At 23.3% G+C, this 26,077-nt stretch overlaps 3 protein-coding genes across 3 annotated transcripts in view; all 3 read left to right on the plus strand.

Annotated features, from left to right (window-relative positions):
- The first annotated feature begins 106 nt into the window (after positions 1 to 106).
- Positions 107 to 9,460, plus strand: LOC114129492 (damage-control phosphatase ARMT1-like). The gene is made up of 7 exons (XM_027994244.2): positions 107 to 261; positions 4,668 to 4,754; positions 4,818 to 4,923; positions 6,761 to 6,996; positions 7,106 to 7,449; positions 7,642 to 7,875; positions 8,764 to 9,460. Exons 2-7 carry the CDS (start codon positions 4,672 to 4,674, stop codon positions 9,108 to 9,110), a joined length of 1,350 nt encoding a protein of 449 aa, XP_027850045.1. The 5' UTR covers positions 107 to 261; positions 4,668 to 4,671; the 3' UTR covers positions 9,111 to 9,460.
- Positions 9,461 to 16,381: 6,921 nt separating this feature from the next.
- LOC126549947 (E3 ubiquitin-protein ligase RNF123-like) overlaps positions 16,382 to 26,077 on the plus strand; it is a 37,805-nt gene continuing 28,109 nt past the window's right edge. Inside the window, exons 1-8 of the mRNA XM_050200487.1 lie at positions 16,382 to 16,869; positions 17,011 to 17,104; positions 17,176 to 17,483; positions 17,664 to 17,811; positions 18,688 to 18,937; positions 18,997 to 19,194; positions 20,054 to 20,238; positions 23,308 to 23,507. Coding sequence (XP_050056444.1) covers positions 16,839 to 16,869; positions 17,011 to 17,104; positions 17,176 to 17,483; positions 17,664 to 17,811; positions 18,688 to 18,937; positions 18,997 to 19,194; positions 20,054 to 20,238; positions 23,308 to 23,507 — 1,414 coding nt within the window. The 5' untranslated portion in view covers positions 16,382 to 16,838. The remainder of the gene's footprint in view (positions 16,870 to 17,010; positions 17,105 to 17,175; positions 17,484 to 17,663; positions 17,812 to 18,687; positions 18,938 to 18,996; positions 19,195 to 20,053; positions 20,239 to 23,307; positions 23,508 to 26,077) is intronic.
- The window catches only part of LOC126549948 (E3 ubiquitin-protein ligase RNF123-like), a 53,653-nt gene continuing 50,368 nt past the window's right edge, over positions 22,793 to 26,077 (plus strand). The window contains exons 1-2 of the mRNA XM_050200488.1: positions 22,793 to 22,995; positions 24,375 to 24,642. Of these exons, the coding sequence (XP_050056445.1) occupies positions 24,384 to 24,642 (259 nt within the window). The 5' untranslated portion in view covers positions 22,793 to 22,995; positions 24,375 to 24,383. The remainder of the gene's footprint in view (positions 22,996 to 24,374; positions 24,643 to 26,077) is intronic.

The following is a 26,077-nucleotide window of genomic DNA, read 5'->3' on the forward strand; positions in this document are numbered from 1 at the left end:
GCATTAATTATTAAATTATGTTGCCCGCACTTTTTTTTTATCGTTATTCATCGTCAAACAACATTTTTATATTTCTCTGGTGGTACCACTGATAAATAACCGCTCAGGACAAAGTTAAAATCTAATTTTTTTCATGACAATATAAATAGGTACTGCCCGTCGAACTTATAATTGTCGAGAACCAATACTGAACTATCGTTTGACGAGGACAGTTGACGTTCAAATTGAATTGCTCCTTCAGACCAACATTAAACGACATTCGTGAGTACACATATGTTTATTTATTTTAAGTGGATATGTCGCTTCATATATAATATTATTTAGTTAGGTACCTATAATATTTTGATGGAAAAAAATACTGGTTAAATTAATTCGCTAATAAATAGTTATAAATTTTATAGAAATTATGTAATTTATTTAATTATTTTTAATTTATAATTATTTAAATACTCAGTATTGAAAAATTATTGAAATAGAAGGAATTATCGCGGTAAAAAGTGAAACGATATTCATTTCCTTTACATTTTAGTTTATTGTTGGCCACTTATTGTTCTATAGTTTTTAAATTCTTCGTGAAAACATAATTATATTCTTAGTAGGTATAAAATATATTACTTATCTACAATTTTAGTTAATTTTTAAAATTATTTAAAATTTTATCATTTATTCATTTAAAAATTAAATATTTAATTTAAATTGCTTTTTGCCTTTAACTTGAAAAGAAAAAAAATTAAGTTATATCCTCTAGATCCAAAATTCAACTAAAAGTACTGTTTTGTTTCATACCTATTTTATTTTTTTGGCCTAAGAAATTTTAAGTCATACCTATTATAAAATTCGTTATCGGCTCAAGATATATTGGATTTTATATGTATTTATGGTCAATATGCTGAGTCTAATTTGTCAATAGATATTAAAAAAACACCCAAAATTACTAAAATGAAGGCGGACATTTTTAATAACGATTTAACTTTTATAATGTTCAAATATATAATGTATATTATGTACACAGGTATTAAAAATATTTGATTTTTATTAAGTATAATTTGGGTTTATAAAAAGACGATATAACCATACATGTTGTCTCCGTTTTACTAACGCATTTACGCGTAACATCAAAATATATTATGTTCATTCAATTTAATTTTGTGTAATTAACTTAATATCAAAATTAATTAATTTATTATTAAACTTAAAGGTTAGAATATTATCAGTGTTCTCTCTTTAATTTTTTGATGTTTTAATTGTAAGTAGGTTATGAGTACCTACATTTTTTTTAAATATTTATATTATATAAATTTTAATATTTAAGGTAACAACACAAAAGTTTGATAACAAAATGTAAGTTTTAAAAATAGTATTATTATTAATGGTATGTTATGCTTTGATAAGATGGATATTTCAGAACATTTTATTTCGTTTGAGTACTTTTGAGTTTTAGTGTTATAACTTATAAACTAAAAATAAATTCTTAAATTTGAAGCTCAGAACATGATTTTTTTTAGTAGGATTCTATTGAGTTAATTATTTAAATTTGTTTATATATTATACATCATACATTCGTATCATATTTTATATTATACTTTATAATATACTTTTGCGTTTAATATATTAGAAATTTAATTGATTAACATTTAAATTTCTATATAATCTGTAAAATGTGGCATTATAATTTAATTATTTTTTCGAGCTTTATAGGAAATATAAAATTTTTTTCGGAGTTTTTTTATCAATATTTTAGCAATATATGTTTACATAAAGAAGATACATAATTTTTAATATAGGTAGTAATGGTAGTAAGAAAATATATATATTAATTTTATTTCGTGCAATAATAAAATTATAAAATGAGTTAGATATTTTATTAATTTTTGAGATTTATATATTATACCTATATTATATATATATAGATACTAGGTAGGCATTACTTATTTAGAAAAAAATATATCTAGATAAAAGTGACAATTGATAATTTATTAAAATAATTTAGTTAAGTTTGTAAAATAACATACTTATTTGCTGATTTAGAATAAATTCAAATTTTATAAATTTAAATAAATATAGACACTGGACTTGAATAGCTCATTTGGGTTTTGTGTGTTAATATCTTTCGGTGTTAAAAATTGTTTACACCATTAAAACCATTAATTGTGGTGTACCCATTACGTTTATCATTTTTTTAGGATAAGTAGTGCACATCGAAAGAATAATATAATTTAAAAACAATCAGGTTAATCGTGAACTATGAACATTAGATACCTATTGAAAAGTGGGCATATTACCAAAACATTTACGCGAACTATGAACTCTTATAGGTATAATAAAAATAATTTCAGTATTAATAAAAAATAATTAGATGTTATTAAAAAAAAAAAAGTAAACATATAGTTTATACACATTATCACAATATCATCGAAGTTCATTTGTTTACAAATTATAACCTAAGATATCTATATAATCTTTCACTCACGAATGCAATTAATGTTCTAATGTAGAACAATCATTTCAATTATACTTTAAACGTGTGTACTTAATATTTGTTTTAACAATTAAAACAATATTAGTGTAATTATTTTGTTATAAAAACTGAAAGCAAATTCTTCATCTGACTTGTAATTTGTAATATATCAATTTGATGAGGTTATAAGTTTTAACTTCTAACTGATATTTTATTTAGGTGTTACTTATACGTAGTAATACGCGTATACTTAAAATCATTCGGGTTTATAATATATTCAATTTTGTGTTTTTATGAGTTTATGAATGTTATTATGATTTATGTAATTTTAGATCTATTTAGGCGCAAGTCCTTGGATTATAAAAAAATAATTATTTTATAATTTATAATTTGCTTAGATTTAAGTTTATAAACGTTTTAACTGTTTTTAGATTATTTAAATAGTATTATATTTAAAAAGATACGCATATATGAAGATCCAATAGGTGTATATCTATACATTGTTTTTGAAAACCGTATCGCATGAAAAAGAATTGTTGACTAGTCCTGTCAACAAATAAACCTGCAGTAGATCATTGTTGAGAAACTAAATCTCTACACGATACATTTTGTTCTGTCTTTGTGTTTTTATATTTTTAACAGGTATAACAGAAAAGTTTCTCTACTGTATAGTATTATTTGAGTGTACCTTTTCAATCTTAATTGAGAAGGTTACTGAAGTCGATGTGTAAACTTGAATTCGCTATTTTTAAGGATAATATTTTATTATTTATTTTTTTATAAGTATGTTGAACTTATTTTTGACATAACATTTATTTTATAATTAATTATTTGGTATATAAATATATAATTCATTATTGGTCTTAAGTTATAACTTATAAGTCAATATCACTTAATACCGTAGAACGGTGTGAATAGGTTTGTGGTATAAATAACTAAACGATAGTCTAAATATTTTGATAATTTCATCGTTTATCCTAGTATTTAAAATATATATATTTATATATTTTATATAATATTACTATATTGTATCAAGAGTTTAGGTTTTCATTGAAAATAAAAATACGATTCAAATCGAACCAATGTTATTATTACGAATTACCATATTTTAATCATTGTACAACATTTCAATTATAACTAACTGACAATTATATAACTTGGAAGCTTTATAAAATCACTATTTCATTAGTATCGTTTTTATTTGGAGTGATAAATATATTGGTTTTAAATGTGTGTTTTAGTTTGAGCTATTAGTTAACTTTTGACATTTTAGACTTTTTTCTACATATTATAATAAATAGACTGTTTCTCATTTAAAACAAGGTTACTTTTATGTTTTCTTTTTATTTCGTGTCAATTTAAAAAAATATTTATTGTTACATTTTGAAACATTCTATTTTCTACTATTATTTTTTACAATTCTATAGAACCCATATGCAATTTTCAATATAGACTAATTTAAAATTTTTTATATCATGATTATGGTATATGTCGGTTTGGATAAATATTAGTTTTTACTAACAATTAATAGTTCAAACTACTGAATGAAAAATAACTTTTAACAAATTTAAGTTTACTAAACAATGAATACTCATTCGTTAGACGATGTAGAGACGGTTATTGTAAATGCTAAGTAAATAATTGAAATCGTCGTAGTCGGCTGACACACACGAAACTTATAATATATTACCCATTTCATTCATTATTCAATAATTTTAGGGTAAGGAAGGTACAATAATTTTATTTACATTCTAAGTTAAATTCAATTTGAAAATTATGCAAATAGGTACTCATAAGTATACCTATTAATACTAATATTTTATTCAAGAAACTGCCGACTGATCAAGAGTTGTCACGAATCCGATTCTATACTTTTCCCTGTGACATTGTGGTCTATCCGTCTACTTCACTAAGAATCGTCTTTTCATAAAATGAATAATTAATTATCCATTATAGTTATTTACTTAATAATTAGGGAATTAGAAATTTATTGTATAGTAGAGTGAGTTTTTCATTTTTTTTTATTCAATTCTTTTAGAAGACGATTAACTTTTTTTTTTAAACAAGGATTACATTTAAAAAAAAAATATAAAAAACAGTGTGAATTTATACTAGAGTAATATTAATTTTTAAATGATTGAACTATTTATTTATACTGTTAATAACTGTCAAAAATAATAAATACATTTAAAATAATTATTTTTTTCAGTGCAATGACGATTGAAAGTAAATTGTCTAATTTGTGTATTGACGAAAGTCCACCAAGGAATGAACCTTTAGTAGCCAAGTATATGAGGTGATTAAATTTTTTTAAACATTTTTTTAGCAACTGTCTAATTTTAATAATTGATGTCCATAGGAGTTTTGCTTATCCAGTTCTATCGAAACTATCTCCATTTAACATATCTAAAACTGGAAGTTACTTATCAGCAAACAAGAATGCTATTTTACAAAAATATGGAGCGGTAAGAATCTAATTTTTTAAAAACAGTTATTGAGTAGACACACAATTTTTTTTAATAATAAGATATGATGAAAAAATGTAACTAATAATCTGTGCTTTATTTTCATAGGTAGGTATCACATTACAATTTATATTTTATTTATTTACTTACTTCAATTCAAACAGACTTTGCTTAATAAATTAAGATTGGAATATTGTATAGTTATACGAGTATATACGTATACTCTAGGATACATAGGTTTATTATTTTATTAATAGGTTTATAACTGATGACTGATATATATATATATATATATATTTTTTTTTTTTCATATACAAAGTTCATATTATTTCTTCATATAACTGCATTATATTAACAGACACTCAGTGTATACTATATAGTGTACCAATACTATACATACATAATTAGCATATAATGTACAATGTACATTTAAAATGATAATTATAGTATTTTAAACTGTAATTCTGCTTTGGTGAGCTATGAGTAACAATTCACTACCTTGTTGTATATTCACTCCATTTATGTTTAAAATAAGTATATTATTGATTAATATGTGATTATACAGATTATCATTAAACATGATTGGCCACTTGCTTATAAAGTTTAGACTAGTTTAAATTGAAAGTATAAAGTGATTACTGATTAATATAATGAAAATAAGGATAATTATTATAAATATTTATAGCTATACTAGTAAAAACTATTTTAAACCTTGACCTGAATAGTAAATTATTGTTGTGATACTAAAAATAATATTATTAGGTAATAATTATTATACTCACTTATTAGTTCTTATACGTATTTATGATTGTCATCACTTATGTCATTATGTTAAAGATCATCTTATATTTTTTTCCATAAATTAAAAAGTTTATGTATATCTATTTATATAATATCTTTGAGATAATTTTTAGCCATTCGAAACACAAGTTTTTTTTTTATTTATGCTAATAATTAACACCCATTGTAAAATAGACAATAATTTCATTCAGTTTTGAAACGAATATAATATTTTTGTATACGAAAACTAATTTAGAAAAAATATGTATTTCTTTGTACAAAAATCATAACAAATTGATCGATTAACAATAACACATTTAAGTTAAATTATAATATTATATTTGTAGTTGAAATAGATATAATATATGTTTGTAGTTGTAAGATATAGAGTATATTCTTTGTAATTATTTGGGTACTGACTTCTATTGTATCTACATAATTAATCTATTCTAATTGTACGAGGATATTTTTTAGAACAGAAATAATATTGTTCTAGTCAACATTGAAATATCAATACCTCCTTTCAATCGCAAATTATTACCGCAATCGTATTATGTTTAAATGAAGTCATTTTTGTTAACAATTAGTGTATTGTGTATTTTGTAGTTAAGTATATTTTTAATTTTTAAAACTTTAATTTTTATCTCATGTATTTTAGCATAGTTTGAATACTTACTAATTTTCTTTAGCGATAATGGCGTTCCTCACATTTAAAAATAAAATACAACTTATAAAGTTATAAGTGTACGTACAGCAAAAAGTACAATAATTTTTATACTTGGAAACCTTGTTATTCTTGTAATACCTACTAATTTATTTTTGTTAGATTAAATTTAGTTTAAACTTTATACAATTTTTTTTTTTTGATACCTATAAATTAAAAAATAATATGATGTAAAATAAAATGTACAGAAGGTATAATTACTGGTATTTTAACCATTGCCATATCAAAGTCAATAATGTTTTACATTTTATTGTATGGGTGTAAATATTATTTTAGTATTTTGTTTTATGGAGTATATTATAGAACAATGCTTAATATATAATGTCATTTTAGGAAGCTGAAAATGATATTACATCAATTTTGGAAAAATTGGATACCTTAATAGCAGATATTTTAAGTAACGTGCCATTTAGAGAATTGAGATCTGATAACATAGACGTTAAAATTTGGAATAAAGTCCTCGATGACTTTTCGGATCAAGATGGAAATCGGCCAACTTGGGTATTTGCAAACTGGTTGTATACTGAATGTTATATACATCGTCGTATATTTGAAGCATTTGAAACTAGGTTAGTGGTTATCTTTATATCTTTATAATACTCTCGTAAAATTATTTTAGATTTGTTTACATTAAAATTATATCTATACATAATTATGTAATTATTTTGCATATTTTAGTTCATTATTAAAAAATTATGATCCATTTTTTGAGCAAAAAATGAATGCTTTAACACATTGTGAAGATGCTACGGATATTTTGGGGAAATTTTTAGTCAAATATTTCAATAAAAAAGATGTCCAGTTACAAAATCTTCGTAAAGATATACCGAAAATCATCAAGTGTTCCTTGTGGGGAAATCGTTGTGATCTTTCACAAACTGGTGGAGACGCTATTGCACAAACTGAGAGCCCATTAGATTTGGTTGATTCGTTACAACCTCTTATGCTTGCTGATGAATCATCTAAAATAGTGGATTTTTTATTTGCTTCACTCGACGAACCCAATGATAACAAGATTTTAGGTAGGTACTTGATTTTAGCATAATATTTTTGATAAACCTATGGTTTATATTGATAAAATTCCTTAAGATTTTTATATAAATACATAGGTATATCATCAATATAATATGATACTATTTAAAAGCTTATTTTACATGCGTATTGACTAAATGTTCATACTTCCGTATAATATATTATATGGGATTTATTTTCAGATATTATATTGGACAATGCGGGCTATGAACTTTTCACAGATTTATGTTTAGCTGATTATTTGATGACATACAAATTTGTTAACACTGTACGATTTCACGGAAAAGCTATACCATGGTTTGTATCTGATGTAACAATTCAAGATTTTTCAGCTACTATTAATCATACAGCTCATGAATCTAGAAGTGAAACATTAAAGGAATTAGGAAAGCGATGGGAAGCCTATTTTAAATCAGGTAAATATAATATTAAATAATTTATAATAATAAAAAAAAAACTATTCAATTTCAAATATTTTAATAGTTAAAAATAAATGGTAGTGAAAATGACTAATTTTTATTAAAGAGGTCCATGTTCAGATTTTATTCAATAATAAAAGTTGAATGAAAAATATTTAGTTTTTAAATAAGGTTGTTAAATACCAGTAGATTATACATTTTTATTATAAATTAATAAGATCTAGAACTAAGGGAAAATTACTTATTTGATTAGTATTATGCCTATTTATTATAATGTATTAAAATATTTATGCCAGCTCGTATGAATAATCAATAAAAATTTAATGAAACAAAAGTAAGCTAATGATTCGTTAAATATGATTTAAAGGCCTACGGTCGGTCTTTTAAATTTATTGAATTATTAAATTAATCAATTTTACGATCTGGTAATAGATACTTCTTCTTTTTCTTTTCCTTTGCCTTTTCTCCCAACTATTTAGGGTCAGCCACTCGGGTCCACAATTTCTACTTACCTCCTACGATCCTTCGGATCTCCCTCACAAATACCTGTCATTATCATATCGTACTCTATAACTTCAAACCATCTTTTTTTCGATCTTCCTCTTCGTTTTTTTCCATCCACACTCATGTTCTTTGTCATTGAAACTGCCTAAGTTTTTTCTTTTCTTAAAACATGTCCTAACCATCTTGTTCTATTCTTAGGCATTTTGTCAACTATTGGAGCCACTCCTATACTACCTCTTATATACTCATTTCTTATTCTGTCTTCTCTCATCATTTCACTCATCCACCTTAACATTCTCATCTCCGGTAATAGATACTAATATATTAGTAATTTATTAAAATCATCGCAATAAAAAAATGTCTATGTTATTATTGTAACAGGTCAATGGATATTTGAAAGTGAACAATTTTGGACCTTGCCATTTAATTTTGGTCAAATGAAATCATTAGATAATGATTTATATACCAAACTTTCGCAGTCATTTTTAATCATATCTAAAGGAGATCTTAACTACAGAAAATTAGTCGGTGATATATTTTGGGAGCCTACTGTACCTTTCACTGAAGCAGTGGGAAACTTTAAACCTTCTAAACTAATAGCATTAAGAACATTGAAATCGGATATCACTTGCGGCTTACCAGAAGGTTTAGCAGAACATATATCAAAAAATGATCCAGATTGGTTAAAAATCGGCAAATATGCTGTTATTCATGTAGATGGTATTTAAAATGTATTATTATCTATATTGTGATTAGAAAACATTTTTTTTTTTGAAAACTGAGTATAATAGAAAATTATTGCTATCAAGAGTTAAAAATGTAATCAAAAATGTTTGAATATTAATTAATTATAATATTGATTACACATTTTATGGTGAATATATATATATTAGATTTAGTTATTATTAGCTTTTATTCACTTATTAAATGCTAAATCATATTTCTATGAATTATAGATAAGTGAATATAAACAGCAACTAGGTACTGATATTTGTCTTAAAATTATAAGTTAAATATGTACCTAATTATATATTTACTCGTTTGTTTACAAATGGAATAAATGCAGTTAAACTTAGAATTTTTTTTTTATTTCTGATTTATTTAGTATTACAATTACACCATATATAATATATATATATAATATTATATACTTATATATAAAAGTTTTTAACAATTTAAAAAGAAATCTTATATTTAATAATGAGAAAGCGTAAATATTTATATTTTATAATCACAAGTAGAATCAAAGGTCACAAAATGTATAGTGATTAATTTAATTATGTACAACTTTAGTGCATAAGAAAAAAAAATGTTAGACACGAGTACAGAGTATAGGATTAGGCCTAGTACATTAGTTTTGCCAGGATTATGGAAAATACATGATCGGGCCATTCAGGTGACTTCATTTGATAAAAAATTTTAAAACATTAATTATTTGAGTTTCTAAATTTGATGAAATTGGTATTCTTAAATAAAAACTAAAGATAGTTTTCGATATATTTTAGTTATTTTATTTAAAATATTTTTATGCATAGTTAAAGGTTCAAAATATTTTGACTAATGATGAGCAGTTTTTATCAAAAACATATATTTACGTTATCTTAGTTGACTTATAAATTTGTTGGAATATTTAACTAATAAACACATCTATTACTGTGACCTATATATACAATATACGTATATTTTAAGTTTATTCTATAACTGAGTAGTTTCGTTTATTATTTTGATAAGGCTTTTAGAGATTATTATTACACACGCCAAGAGTATAGGCATGTAAGACGTATTAAATTGATTATTTTGATTTAAGTACAATATGTTTAAAGTCGAAGTATAAGTATTGATAAGTTATAACTTGGGCTGAGAATTTAATGCAGTAAAATATCTTAAAAAGTGCATTTAAAATGTCAAAAAATGCACTTTAAATGCCTATAATATGATAAAAATTGTAGTATAAAATTCACTTAAAATTGTTTTTAAATGCATTAAAAATTTGTATTTTATATTTATATTAGAAACGCAAAAATTAGGTTAACCTACTTAATCTGGAAATTTGTGATTGATATGCTACAAATAACTACTCCAATAATTGTCTTATCTTATCGAATCCTAACCAAATCAAACGCTGTAATTACACCCTTATACAGCTTGTGTAAAATATTATTTTATAAAATATAAATTTTTCGTATATATAGAATGTGCAAAAAAAAGGCGGTCAAGTGGGTAACGCTTTGTTGTTTAGTAGGTATTGAGTGGACCTTGGACATAGATTAGGTACGTAGGTCACTATAACTGGCGTGTTTAATTTGAATTCAATCATAGGTATCATTGTATACGAAAAACGATTCTGAACGAAGTTGATTTGTCAGCCTATAGGGGCTATTATATAATATATTTTCAATTGACTGGTGAAAAAAGTGGTTTATGTTTTAATGACCTGAAATAGTGAGTATCACAAAACTAAATCTTGTTCAGATAATGCCAATTCAAACAACTGGTATATTGTTTCAAGTTTCGACGACTAGTCATGTTTAACTATAACTAAAATCTAAAATTATTTGATAGTAAATCGTTATATTACACGTGATTACGCTCAACTTTTTTTATAATTATTATAAGCCAATCTTATGGAAAATCTTGGATTAAATTTTCAACTCGTAGTTACTCACAAAACATTTTTATAAATTTACAAAAGTACAAAATAATTTTCAAATATTCATGATTTTGACGAATTTTTGTCAATATTTGAACTTTAAATGGCAAAAAAAAAAATTGTGCCTATGTAGGTATTCTTTTTAATTTTCGAATTACTATAAGACTAATTAATGAGGAACTTAGCATTAAATTTCCAAGTTTTTTTGGGCACCTAAAATTTTATCGTTATTTAAAAAAAGTAAATAATTAGACAAAATAGAAAATTTCAGTTGTCTATCAATAGCTATAAAACAACCACAATATTTCGAAAATATAACTGTATATAGATAACACTAACATAAACATATGGTAAAAATTTCAAGTATTTACAGTGATTCGTTTTTAAGTTACGACTATATGAAAAAATCGATTTTATCGAAAACTGGTTTTGCGTAAACATTCCAGTCTTTCCGTCACTTTTTTGTGGTTTTTCCCGATTTTTTTGATAACTTCTTAAAACTTCTTACTTTTGTCCTCTATAAATCACCAAGGATATTCATTATGCCTTAAATTGGAGCATTATTTCAACAAGTTATGATGTAGGTATACAGACATAAACACAAGACCAAAAAAAAAAAAACACATACCTATCATTGTAAAATTAATTAATATCACTTCGTTCAGAATTTAAAATATGTGTGCGTAAAAATGTTAATTGACGAAATTTGATAAAAATACCGGAAAATTCACTTAAAAAAAGTGGGCAAGTGAGTACCGCTCTGCTGTACATTAGGTGCCGTATGGATCATTATTATATATTATAGGAGTGTTAAATTTGAATCCAATGATAGTTATCATTGTATACGAAAAACGATTCTGAACGAAGATGATTTGTCAGCCTAGGATATAATTTCTAGTGGTTGGTGAAAAAGGTGGTTTAATAAAACCAGCTTATATTAAAAAATATTTTGAAAATTAAATCACGTAAAGAAAACGCGAATCTTAATAACTGGTAAAATTTTCAAGTATCTACGACTTATACTTTTTGAATAATAACAAATATTTAAAATCGTTTGAGGATAAATCGTTATCGTTACGCTATTTCGTTAAAATTTAAAATTCAAACGCACTTAAAATTTTTCCTATAATGATGCTTCGAGTTTTCTCTATAGATACTTGAAGGTAAACTTATGGAAAACTTAGTGTTATATTTTTAATCCTTAGTTATAAACACAAAAAATTTATGATTTTTCAACTTCAAATATTTCGCAAATATTCATAATTTTGACGAATTTTCGTCAAAATTTGAACTTCAAATGCTAATAAAAAAAAATTGTGCCTATGTATTCTTATAATTTTTTAATCACTATAAGAATAACATATGAGGAACTTTGTATTAAATTTTCAAGTATTTTGATAGGGCCAAAAAAATTTTATCGACACTTCAAAAATATTTTTTCAGAAAAATTGAAAATTTCAGTTGTCTATAAATAGCTCAAAAAAAGTCAAAATATTTTGAAATTTAAATCACGTAAAGAAAACGCGAATCTTAATAACTGGTAAAAATTTCAAGTATCTACGACTTATACTTTTTGAATAATAACAAATATCAAAAATCGTTTGAGGCTAAACTGTTATTTAACGCGGTTTTTGTAAAAATTTAAATTTCAAACACTCATAAAAATTTTTTGTCTGGATCCGGTAGAGTTTTTTTTACAGATATTTGAAGAAAAATGTATGGAAAACCTTGTACCAAATTTTCAAAACTTAGTTACAAAAGAAAAAAAATTTATGATTTTTCAGCTTCAAAATTACTTGCAAATTTTCGCGTTTTCGACAGATTTCGTAAAAATTTGAACTAAAAACGCTTATAAAAAAAAATTGTGACTAACGATTTTTAATTTTTTTTAGCTACATTAAAAACAACTCATAAGGAACATTGTATTAAATTTTCAAAACTTTTTGGTCATCCAAAAATTTTTTATCGACACTTTAAAAAAAATTTCTCAAAAAAATCGAAAATTTCAGTGGTCTATAAATAACTCAAAAAAAGTCAAAATTTTTTGAAAATTTAACTATATACGGATACCACTGACATTAACATTTGGTGAAAATTTCAAGTATTTTCAGTAATTAGTTTTTGAATTACAACCATAAAAAAAATCGATTTGGTCGAAAACTGGTTTTGCATAAAAATTGCCGTTTTTCCGTCATTTTTTTTTTGTTTTTCTCGATTTTTTTGAAAACTGTTGGAAAATGTTAACTTTTTACCTCTATAATGCACCAAGGATATTCACTTTTACATCGGAAACCACCCCCATTGTTTGAAATTGGAGCATTATTTCGACTAGTTATGCTGTACACAGACACAAAAAAAAAAAAAAAAAAAAAAAAAAAAAACACACACCATTGTAAAATCAATACATTCATCACTTCGTTCAGAATCTAAAAAAGAAAATATGAGCTAAAAAGGCAAAAAAATGCAAAATAAAAGTTTTGTAAATAACTTTGTTTTCACATGATTCAAAATTTTGCTTAGAAAGCTATGTTTTACAAGGAGCTAAAAAAATATGCACTTTCTATAAATCCAGAGTCTTATTAGTTATAACTTATAACCAATGGTTTAAAATAGAGGGTAATGGTAACTTATTATTTTATTTCTATTGTCTAATGTAGGTTTAACTGTGGATACAGCTAACAAGTAGATTATTCAAAAATGCACTTTGCAGACAACAATAATGTGATATTATTGTATTATTGTCTATTACAGTCAATCGTATATAGCCATAATAATAGCCATTCTCTTCCCATTTTAATAAGCACCTAACTTAATTAATATTATTTTAAGATGTTTTTTTCAAGTACAATTTAACAAATCTCTGAAATAATTTACAACCATCTGTAGATAACATATTACTTGGGAAGATATTAAAAAAAATTCAACGGTTGTAAGGGCTGTAGTCTTTAAAATTGTAGACTAGATTTAAAAATTCAAAATTTTAAATGTTATAAAATTAGAAGTATACTTGAATTTATTATTTACACATAAATAATTACATATATTATGGTAGGTATTTAGAAGAGTTTGTTTACATCAAGTCATCAAGGTTTCTTATATCTGTCTTAGTGTCTAACATATACGAGGAATATATATTATATATATATAGCATAACCTTCTTTTAAGAATTGATAACGAGTTAGGTGTATGGTAAATTTGTCTTTACCAGCTTATTAGTATGAGCATAGTTAGATATCTTAAAGTGAAATAGTAAATAATTATTCTAAACTAAGAAAATCTTTTTAGACAATGTTACAACTGAGGTTCTAATATTTTGGGAAAAAGCTGTCTTTAATTTTATTTTTTGAAATATCATTGCCTCTTTACTACCTAAGTCACTCGCTTAATTAATATTTCTTGTATATATCTAATAATTAATAATAAAACATTTTATGGGTTAATGTTATCAGTAAAGGTAAAACTATTTTAACTGTACATTTTATTATTATATTTAATACTATGATAAATATTTAATCTAATAAATAATCATATACAATACATACATAGTTATTATAATTTTTAATTTAATTATTGACTATTCGTTTAGTTTTGATCTAATATTAATAAATATAATATGTAAATTATATAAGTAAAAGTATATTATGAATCATTACGATTAGTATGTATTATTATTTTATATATCTATAAATATTGTATTGTTGTTATCTTTGACCTTTTTTTTTGTAAAAAAAAAAAAACAACATAAATAATATTGTAAATATTTAAAAAAAATAATATTATTTTAGATAGATGCATATTATGTACTATACTATATAGTGTTTAAGTTTGATTGTGTAATATTATGTGTAGGCAAAGATGTGTGGACAATGGACATTGGATATTTTATAGGTGCAAACTGTATAAGTGTGACTTTTGTTTACAGTGTTTTATATAGTCTTATAATTGGTTTTATAAGTAAATTTAAATTAATTAATATTAATTAATTAGCATTAAAAAAAAAAAAAATCAATTACATCATTTAGAACTATAATGATATTAAAAATATATTGTATAGCCGTTTTTAATTTTGTAGTATGAGGAAGTTTTGACAATATTTATGCAGATAGCAGATTACACAATTTTTAAGATAGTCGGGTGTACTCGTAAAATATAAATTTGCCCGACTAGTAATGACAATTTTTTTTTAAGTAAGTATATTTAATTTAAATTGAATAATTTCACTTTTATAAATGTAAATTATTCTGAAAATGCAGTAATAAGCTATACTTATCTAACTAATTTAATAATACCTATCCGTTAGTTTAGAGTTATTAAATATTAATAAAATAATTAATATTGTCTGAATCAAACATTAATATTTTCCATTATAAACTATAGATATTGTATTTTATGAGTGTTTATAGATAGATAATATTGTTTTGATGATTTCACAATAATATATAGAACTTATTCAAAATGCAATTAGCCATATATTTTGTTTTTATCCATATGTTTGTCATTGAACTTAACGTATAATAAATTTGTAAAATATTCAATACTATTTTGCTTAAATTATTAATAATACATATATATTATATATATAAATATATAATATAGTCAACTAATTCAAGTAAGGTATATTATATGACTTAAATTTATATTAAATATGTTTGATTCACGTGGAAAAATATTTAAAAATTAATTTTGTTTAAATTAGTTAATTTCTAAAAATTAAGTATTGATTTATAAAACTAGAATTTATGATGTATACAAAAAAAACTGAGATCATTCAAGACACGAATGTTCTAGAACTTTCATCGGATGTCAGCAAGACATAACACCGCAATAAAAATATAATGGTGACCCATGTACCCATCGTTATTGATATACCTAGGTATACTATCTACATAATAGGTGTATTATGAATTATGATTACATCGAAATATCTAATATCTAATTAATATTTTATCGATAACAGTGTCCATAATGGCATAATAAGGTATTAGTTAATCCTTTGTTTATCTAAATAATGGCTTTACCATTCAGTACTATTCACCGTTGACTTCTTCGCGAACTGCCTTGAACATTCTAAATTTTACTCTTACACACATGATAGGTATTATATTATACGGAATGATAGGTATGTATATCGGGTAATCTTTTTTAACATAAGACAATCATTTTTTTTTAAACTGCTAATGTTTTTATTTTTTTACATTATTTTAAGCCGTTAAAAACAAAAAAATTTTCAAATAAAGTAAGTTTACTGTTTATTATTTTTAAAATTTTTAATTTTTTTTTAATGCCTACATCCGTTTTTAGTTCTTTATTTCAAAGCTAATTATATTTTTTTGAGTATTTCAATATATAAAAATCGAATTTTGGATAATTAACTAATGAGTAGTTCAAAGAATTTTTAGATCAGTATTGGCTCATATATTAATTTATTAGCTAAATATTTTCAAACATTTTATGGCATCAATAATAGTATACCCAAATAGTATAGAATTCGAAAAATGTACAGTTTTAATATAATAATATTATATGAGCAATACGTTTTGTATTTGTGAAGTGTAAACTAATGATTAATTGTAGTTTTTGTATATTAGGCAAGATGTGGATCGAATATATCATAGTTACACACTTAATATTAATAAAATAATATATATGTATTTTTTTCTGGCCTATTAATAATTAAAAAATAAATAAATACATCGTTTGAATTGTCATGGAATACATAGTGGTATAGTTGTATTAATACAATGTATAATCTTTTTCATAATAGTAGTTAAGAGTTGAAATAAAGTTAGTTTAAAATAAAATACTAATGGAGAACTCAAATATTGAACATATTGATGGTAAATCATTGTTTGATTCGATTAAGTATCCTATAATTTCGTACCAATAAAATATTTTATAATTTTGTCATAATTTAAATGTGATAATAGTTATCATTTAGTTTGTTTAATTTAAATAAATTATTTTTAAAATTTGTCTAGTAAGCACTGTGGTCGAAGAAGTTACTAAAATATTTGGAAAAGACGGTAAAAACAAATTAAAAACGTTGGTGAGGAATGAAAAAGTCTATCCAGAGTAAAGTGTTAAAATATTTTTTTTTCTTATCTTATCTAAATTGTAATGGAGAATATTCATTTTCATTAAAGCAAAGATAAAATGAAAGACGATATGGAAATATTAGCTGACAAATTAAAATTTGATGAACTATTAAACGTAGAAAAAATGTATTTTGAAAATGTCGAATCTTTTAATTCAAGCCATTTAAACGGACACATGATGTTTTCGGAATTTGGTACGATATATTCTAGGAGTAATCTGGCAACTGTGAAATCGATCCACAGTATACAAAATGATGGTGGCGTCTATCAATATGAAGTACAACTAAATTCTAATGGACCGATGCGTATAGGATGGGCTACTCAGATGTGTGCATTTACTGATGAGCTGGGAGTAGGTATTTGATATTTTTTCACGAAAAATAATATAATCTATTAAATAGTATTAGTAGCTTATGGATTATTGATGATAAAATACAGTATAAATAGTATAATATGGTATAATATAGTAGGAATATCGTATATAGTATAAAATAATTATAATAATAATAATTATAATTATAATAATCATTTTTCAGGAGAAACAGAAAATTCGTATGGTTTTGATGGTTATCGCTTAGAAAAGTGGAATATGTCTAATGCGTGCACATACGGTCGAAAATGGAGAGTTGGAAATATAATTGGTTGTACTATTGACTTGGGAAAAAAGTCTATAGAATTTTTCAAGTATTACAATAAACATTTTACTGTAATAAGTGAGAATATCTTAATTAAATTAAACAGGTGTTCAAATAATATAAAAAAACACAGGTTAATTAAAATGTTAAAGAGGAAAAAGTTGTAGGTAATTTACACTATAGGTTATTTTTTTTTTTTCATATTTACCTAAGTTTTTTTTTCTATCAAGCTTAAATAAAAATCGTTCTTTAGGTAAGTAGATGTTGAAAAAATAATAATAATACGTTGGTGTAAATTAGTAACGTATTAAAAATTCTTGTACAAAATATAAAAGTTTGATTGAACAATACTAATATTATTATGTACAGCCATATAGGTATATTCAACTTTTAACAATGATGCATTTATGTAAACCTCAATTTTTGAAATTTTAAAGTATATATTTTTTAAGTACATCAAAAAAATAATAAAAAATAACTGATTGAACCAATTACAGTAAAAAACATTAGAATATATTGAAATAGGACTGCACTTCATAAATGACATTATAATTTAAGTGTATATTAAGTTTTCTTATTACTTATAGTTATTTATACCAACTTCGCTTTTTATGATATTATAATTTTTAGCAATTTATGTATATTTTGAACTTCAATATTTTACATGTAAATATTTTATCGTTTATCATATACCTATAAGCAATATTTTATTGTCTTTCAGTTTGATAATAATTCAGTGCACTATCATATTATTAAAACTAACAATACAAAATCGGTTCTACATGAATTTGGTATAATGTAATTTATTAGGTAGATATAGACTGATGAATGATATGTTTTTACTTTGCAATTTAATACAAATAACAATTCTAACATAAATAAAATATAAACATCTATACACAAATTTATATTATATTTTTTTTAGTAATGGTGAATCACTTGGTGTAATAGTTGAAGAGTTAATAAACAAAGATAACTTAACGTATTTTCCTGCATTAACTCTTTCCGATGAAGAAAATGTGGTTGTTAATTTGGGCGAGAGACCATTTAAATTTCCAATATTGAATTCAAAACCTTTAATTACTAGCCCAATAGCCCTAATAAATTATTTCAGACGTCTTGAGAAAAATATTTATTCTCTAATCGAAAGTCAAATCAATCTAAATAAAAAAAATGTGAGTTTTATATTTTTATATTCGAATTTGTTTTTAAAATTCTAGTGACTCTATTTCAGACGAAAAATAATTTGAAACACTACGACAAAATAAGAATTAACAATATTATAAAAAATATATTATTTCATCAGTTTGAGCATTTATTGAAAAATCAATTTATTGTAGATAGTTGCTTTATATTATTTTTAAGGAATTTGAACAAAAGAAGTCCTGAAAAACTTATAGTATTCCTTGAGTTGATGTGGGAAAATATACCTGTAAGTTATATTTTAACGTGATAAATAATGTGCCTACCTATAAGAAAATAATAAATATAATAAGATTAATAATTATGTTTAACATGCCATATCATATAGTCTATATAACTTATTAAGTTGATAATTTGATTATAAATATACTTAACACAACTAATATTTACATTTAGGTTCTGAGCGTGCATTGAATGTTTGGGTTTGTGATGTACCTTTGTTTTTTTGTATCAGCTGTTCGCATCTTTTAGAACGGTAAAAATGTTACAACTTTGAATTTTAGGATGATTTCTGTTAGAAATTTATTGTTAGTCACAATTAATAACTTCACTCGATCTAAAGTTAGATTTAATGTTAAGCTTTTTATTTAAAAGTTATGTTTTGAGATTAAGATACTCTTATGTTACCTATTTAGAATTTTACAATTCAGATACAAATTTATTATAATGACAGTATTAAATTAGAACTATTCTTTTTCGGGATCAGTATGTTATTTGTATTTAACTATACTTAAGTTCTACTGCTTTCGACATTTTATTGAAATGTACATATTTATATTAGAATTTAATAAAAAAAAGTCTCTTAACATTTTTATCTTAAGTTGTTAGTTTAGGATATATATTTATTATTTCGAATTTTTTACTACTTTGAACACATTTTAAATAATGAAAAGTTTATGGTTCTTAGGAATATTTCTTTTTCTTATAGTCTATACTTTTTATTATTTTATGTTAAATTGTGCTTGTATAACATTAATTATGGAGTAGTAATTTGACGTGTTTATTAATTTATTTTGTTGTATGGTTAAAGCCTTAAAAGTTCAACTAATTAAAATGTACAGTAATCATAAAATTTTCCAATTGTCTAGAAATATAGAATGGTTTCCATCATGAATTATTTAATATTTTGTCTACTTTGTGATTTTAAATGTACTTGGAGAAATCGATTTGACATATCTCATCAATCAGAAGTACTCAAACTTTTAACTGCAATTTGTCGAGAAACCAACACTAGAAAAGAGGCAATTGTAAATATTTTTTTCGACAAGATTAAGTACGTACTTTTATTTTAAATTAGATAATATTATACTCTTCGCACTTTAAATGTTGTGTGGCTTAATTGATTATAAAGTAACACTAGATAGGTACTACATTTAGTTGTTTTATAAAATCGTTTCTCATTTCTTAAATAGAATAATATATTTTATCTTATATAATGTTATGCATATAAATATTTGTTAATTCAAGAAAGAAATATTCTAATAATTAATATACAATATATTATATAGTATTATTATATTATAGATTATAGATGTACCTACATCATATTATCATCGTTGGTATTGTTTGATTTATTAATTATAGTAATAATGTAACTGATAAAATATTTTACTAGATAGCAATTTAATTTATTTTTAGCATTTTGATTTATAACCAAATACCTCTAGTGAAGGAAACTGTAAACATAATTTATACATATATTATTAACATTAATTATTAAAATAAAAAACAAAAATATAATTATAACAATAAAAATAAATAAAATCAACACAGTTTAATTTAAAAACTCAATTTTAAATACCTACATTTCAATGTTAAAGAAAATATGACTAAAATTACTGGATTATTAATATTCTCATTTTAATCACACCGAGTTGGAAAAAATTTAAGCTCAGTTTTCTTACTATAATAAACAAATAATTAACACTAAATAATTATATTGTTAATTATAACGTAATACTGTAGCAGTAAACTACTTACAGTAGAGATTGTTTATAATGACACCAGTTGCAATGACCTTAGATTGAAAGTCCCTGCAAAGCTCCTACATGGAGTTATATAGAGTCCTATAGTTTTATTCTGTGGTCCTACTATTGGTTATAATGACAAACGGTTATTATAATCTATTTTCCTTGGTCCCTTGAATGTAATTATAAACAGTTTCTACTGTATATTGGTTTAGTGTTAAGAAAATGTATTATATAAGTTGATAAGAAAAAATTTCGTATTTTTCTTAAGGTGTTAGAGCTTAAAAAACACATGAAATATAAATGTTCATGATATATTATATATTCATAAATTCGTTAATTTAGAATTAGATTAGACCTAAACATTACTGTTAAAACTTAACCATTTATACATACAATTTTCCTAAAATTAGACCGAATACTTTTAAATACTATATAAATCTCTCATCCATATTGAACAATAATTATCACTAAACCTTCCTTAATATTAATGAAACGTGTGTATTGTCATTAGGTATCGTATTATATTTGTAATTTTGTTAAATAAATAATATTATTACATTTTACGACAATTTGAAAATAAGTTACTTATATTAGAATTAAAAAACTATTATTTCACACTAAGTAGCTTTTTTTTTATCTGTAGGTAGTTCTCCACTCTTCTCTCATAATAATATCCTATCATCTCCAAATCTTTACTTACATTTTGCAAATAGTTATCAAACATTCCATGTTAATTTTTAAAATTTGTAAAAATGTTTAAAGACGATACCTAACAAGGGAAAGTGGCTGTACGAATAGTAGTTTTTGTAAAATTGTAAATAAGAAAATAATAAATTTTTTGAAAATATACTTTGGAATAAATAAACTAATTAAGTGTTCGTGTAGGTATATAATATATATATATATATACATAATATGTAATTCTAAAATATACTCGCAATACAAATGACACATCGTAGTATAAAATTAGGTATCACTTTATTAAATTAAAATATTATATTTTTTAATTATTATAATTATTTTATAACCAAAGAATTTAGTGATACTTAACGATTTATAATTTAATAACACAAGATCATTTACTGAAACAATTTCAAAACTAAAATGAGTTATAAGAAAGTTAAACTTCTTGTTTCAAAATGTATTCTACCTATTTTAATATACTATTGCTTCAGTGCTGAGAACAAAATAATGTCTTGACAGTTTATAAGTTATTATTGTTCTATATAATATTATATATATATAAATAAAAATACTTACTTGTCATGAATGATGATAAAAATATCTACTTCTTTTTCAGATTAGAGTACCTACGTATATTTGTTAACTTATAATATATTTTTTATTAATCAAATAGTTTTTCGTTCTGAATAAAGTGAATTTTTTTTATTTTACCAAGTTACAATGTATAGCTAAGTTAAATTTTATCCTTATTTCATACATATTATTTAAATTTATGATTTTCGACTCAGTGGCTTTTGATAATACAATGCATCACTAATATTGTATTTTATTCATTTATACTCAAATATATTTGTAATTAGAATCTCTTATTTAAAATTATTCTTATAAAATATATACCTATCTATATATTTCAGTGTTGTTTTATTTTGAAAAACTTCAATATATTATTATTATAGGGCAGTGGCGAATTCTCCAGGCATGCTTAGAAATAAAAACGTTATTAATTAAAATACAAAAATTATTTTATAATCAATAATATATTACGTATTTTAAAAGAAATATAATGTGTTACATTAATTCATTTATTTCTGTTATGTTTAGGTATCCGTGTTTATCTTTATTCTAACATTTAATGACAGAGCACGTGATACATGCGTGGGCAAGCTATACGACCCTTGTTATCGCTGTAAAAAAAACCAGTTACTCCGAGACCCCCTCTACTAGCAGCCGGGTATTAATCGCCCGGGCATCCTCATTCTGTTGCGCTTCGTCAACGTAATTTATACAATTTACGTGTACGAGTAAATGACAATTTTTTTAATTTTATTTAAAAGAGTTAGTCAAGTCTAAATTACAATTATTAAAGTATTATTTAAGTAAGTGCTATTGTATATAATATATATATTAAATTAAAGTCTTATTTATAAATTAATACAAATTTGTGTATTATTTATTAGTTATAAATTAAATAGAACTATAATACATTATGATAAATGAACATGCCTATACATCAGAGTCAGAATTCGCCACTGTTATAGGGAAATATCTATTTTATTTAAATATTATTATATAGTATTATAATATTACTATATATAGATATTACAGTAGTTTAACATATAATATTATTTTCACATTGTGTAATTTAGAAATTGTATATAATATGCATTAAAAAAAAAATCGTTTTATAGATTTGCTCACTTTTTACACATTATTTCTCCGTCTGATGAAATGCTTGAAAAAATGATACCACGTGTATATTGGAGTATAGAAAATGTAGAATTGTCGGAAGATATGCAAAATAAATTGATAAAAAATTTCCCTCAGGATTATAAGAAATCTAAATCTGCTTACAATGAAGCCAGCGAAAAACTCAAAAAATTATTGAATCGTAATTTATTATCCTTATTTCTAAATCATATTAAATATAAATTATTATATTTAATTATTTTTCATTCAAACAGAATTAGAAAAACTTCAGATAATTTTTCTTAAAACCTTATTAAATGACAATGATCAAACTGATACAATAGTGAGCTCCAGAGTTTTATTTAGTAGACGATTTCAAAGTTTTACCCAAGAAAACATGATTTATTGGAGAGTAAATATTAATAATTTTTATTCCGAATTTTATTAGATTTAGTATTATTTGAATATTGAAAACATTCAAAAATTCAAACAAAATTTTATTAATTTAGTAAATTATTACTAACTGGGACAATATTTATGAAAAGGGTTTTAATTCTTATTGGAATACAAATGACGTATCTTATTTAGTGTACCTAACATATAGTTATGGTTGAAATCCTATATTAGAATTGTTGCTCCACGGAGTGACTTAAAATTGTTTATATGATCTTCAAATAGTCTATCAAATACTTATTGATTAATATGATATATTATACATAAAAAAATATAAAAAAATAAATAAAGACGTAAATAATAATAATAATAAATAATAATAATATACATCAAATACTTTACAGTTTTCTATAGTTGTAATAATGTAATTAATGATTTTACATTAAGCTATTATTATTTAAACTTCTTTAGAAAGGAGCGACAACGGTTTTATTATTACAAAAGTAATCTACTTATATTTAAGAAAAATAATTTTAAATATTGATACTCGATGATAATTTTATAAGTCATCATATCAAAATAAAAATTAGTTTTATTTATACTTTATAATGTATGATTAAGAATATTGTGATTTAACTGTTTTAAATAGTATTTAAACTTTCTTTATATTTTCTAGAATGATCCTATGTTAAAACTACCGGGTCCAGTATTGTTGAGTACATTCTTTCGTTTATCATTTTTATTACGTGAACTACTGAGTGAAGAATTAGTAGATGTCAATGACTTAAAAATACATCCAAATATTTTTTATTTGGAAAATTACAATTTTTTTGGAATCGAACGAATAGGAGGTACATTTTCTTATTTGAAAAATATGTATAAAGAAATTATCAAATCGAAACTGGGACTTCCCTCTGACAGCCAAAACGATGATGATATTGATAGTAATATTTTTTCAAGTGATATATTTAATTATAGTAAGGTAACTTATGATAGCAGTGACCAGATTTCTGTTGTTAATACTCTGTCTTATATATTTATTAGCTTTGATTTAATAATATTTTAGTACAAAATTTTTTTATTTTGCTTATATAATATGAATAAATGTATGCATTTTAAAGTTGTATTCAAATATATATAAAAAAATGTGTACATTGGATAAAAGTTAACTATTTTGTATTTCTATGTTAAATGGAAAGATTATGTATGTCAATGCAATATTATTTTATTGTACATTTAATAAATAATTCCGAGTGGCAGATTTAAGTTTAAATAGTATTAGTATTTTAAAATTTAAAATGCATTGCATGTTGGAATTTTTGAATGGAGCTGTAAATTATAGACGTTATAAAGTATTTTTAGTCCTTATACTCTACTCTGAAGAATTTATTCAATAAATATAATTCGTAGCGTATTTTACAAGTAATGATAATATAATTGTCATTAGTCATCACTTTTGCACTTTTAAAATTATTTTGCTTAAAATAGTATAGATTATTTAAGTAAGTTTTCAATAAAAAAAAAAAAATAAAAAAAATAAAGTGTGTGCCATTAGGGGTTTTTTTTTTTTTTTAAATAACTCAATGTTAGTTTAGTTAACTGCATTTTAAATTGTAATTGTATTAAATTATTGTGCTTTTCTTGCGTTTTATTTTTGATTGTAATATTTTGTATAAAAAGTATTATTTTCTATTAAAATGTAATGGTTTTTTTTTTTTATTGGTATTATCATATTTAAAACTTGGAAAATCATATAATCTAATTTGTTAATATTCTTAGTTATTTTTTATCAGACTTAAATCTTGGAAAAGTTGACGTTAATTTTAATATTTTCATATACATTTACATATTTTTACTGTTTTCCGATTTAAATTTTTCACTATAGTCTGGTAATACTACGGTTTTATTTATGTTTTTGTGATTCGAACAATGTACAATAATATTGCCCTGCACCTAAACGTCCTAAACGATATGGAAATTGATTAGTTTGATTTTTCTTTTATGTTTAGTGTTCAAAAGATGTAAAAAAAAAAAGAGGAACACACCAAACATAAAGCGTGTGTATAGGTTACGAGGATTTTAGGTGTACGCTCGAATCTTATAGAACTACACTAAACATTATTCACGGAAAAATAAAACAATAGTATGAAACCTGTTAGAATAATATTTAGGAACATAAAACGACTGCACGATTTTCCAATTTTATGAAACACACAATATAATGTTACTTTTATATAGTTTATATAATTTTATAGTTTAATTTGTTGCACTACACTTTACTTAGTATTAATTAGTAATACTATACATTATCAGAATCAAACAATAATATTCAAATGTTTTATGCATATGTAAAATAATAATTGTATATTATAATGCCAA

The sequence above is a fragment of the Aphis gossypii genome, chromosome 2, assembly GCF_020184175.1.
Source record: "Aphis gossypii isolate Hap1 chromosome 2, ASM2018417v2, whole genome shotgun sequence".
In the NCBI taxonomy this organism is placed as follows: Eukaryota; Metazoa; Arthropoda; class Insecta; order Hemiptera; family Aphididae; genus Aphis; species Aphis gossypii.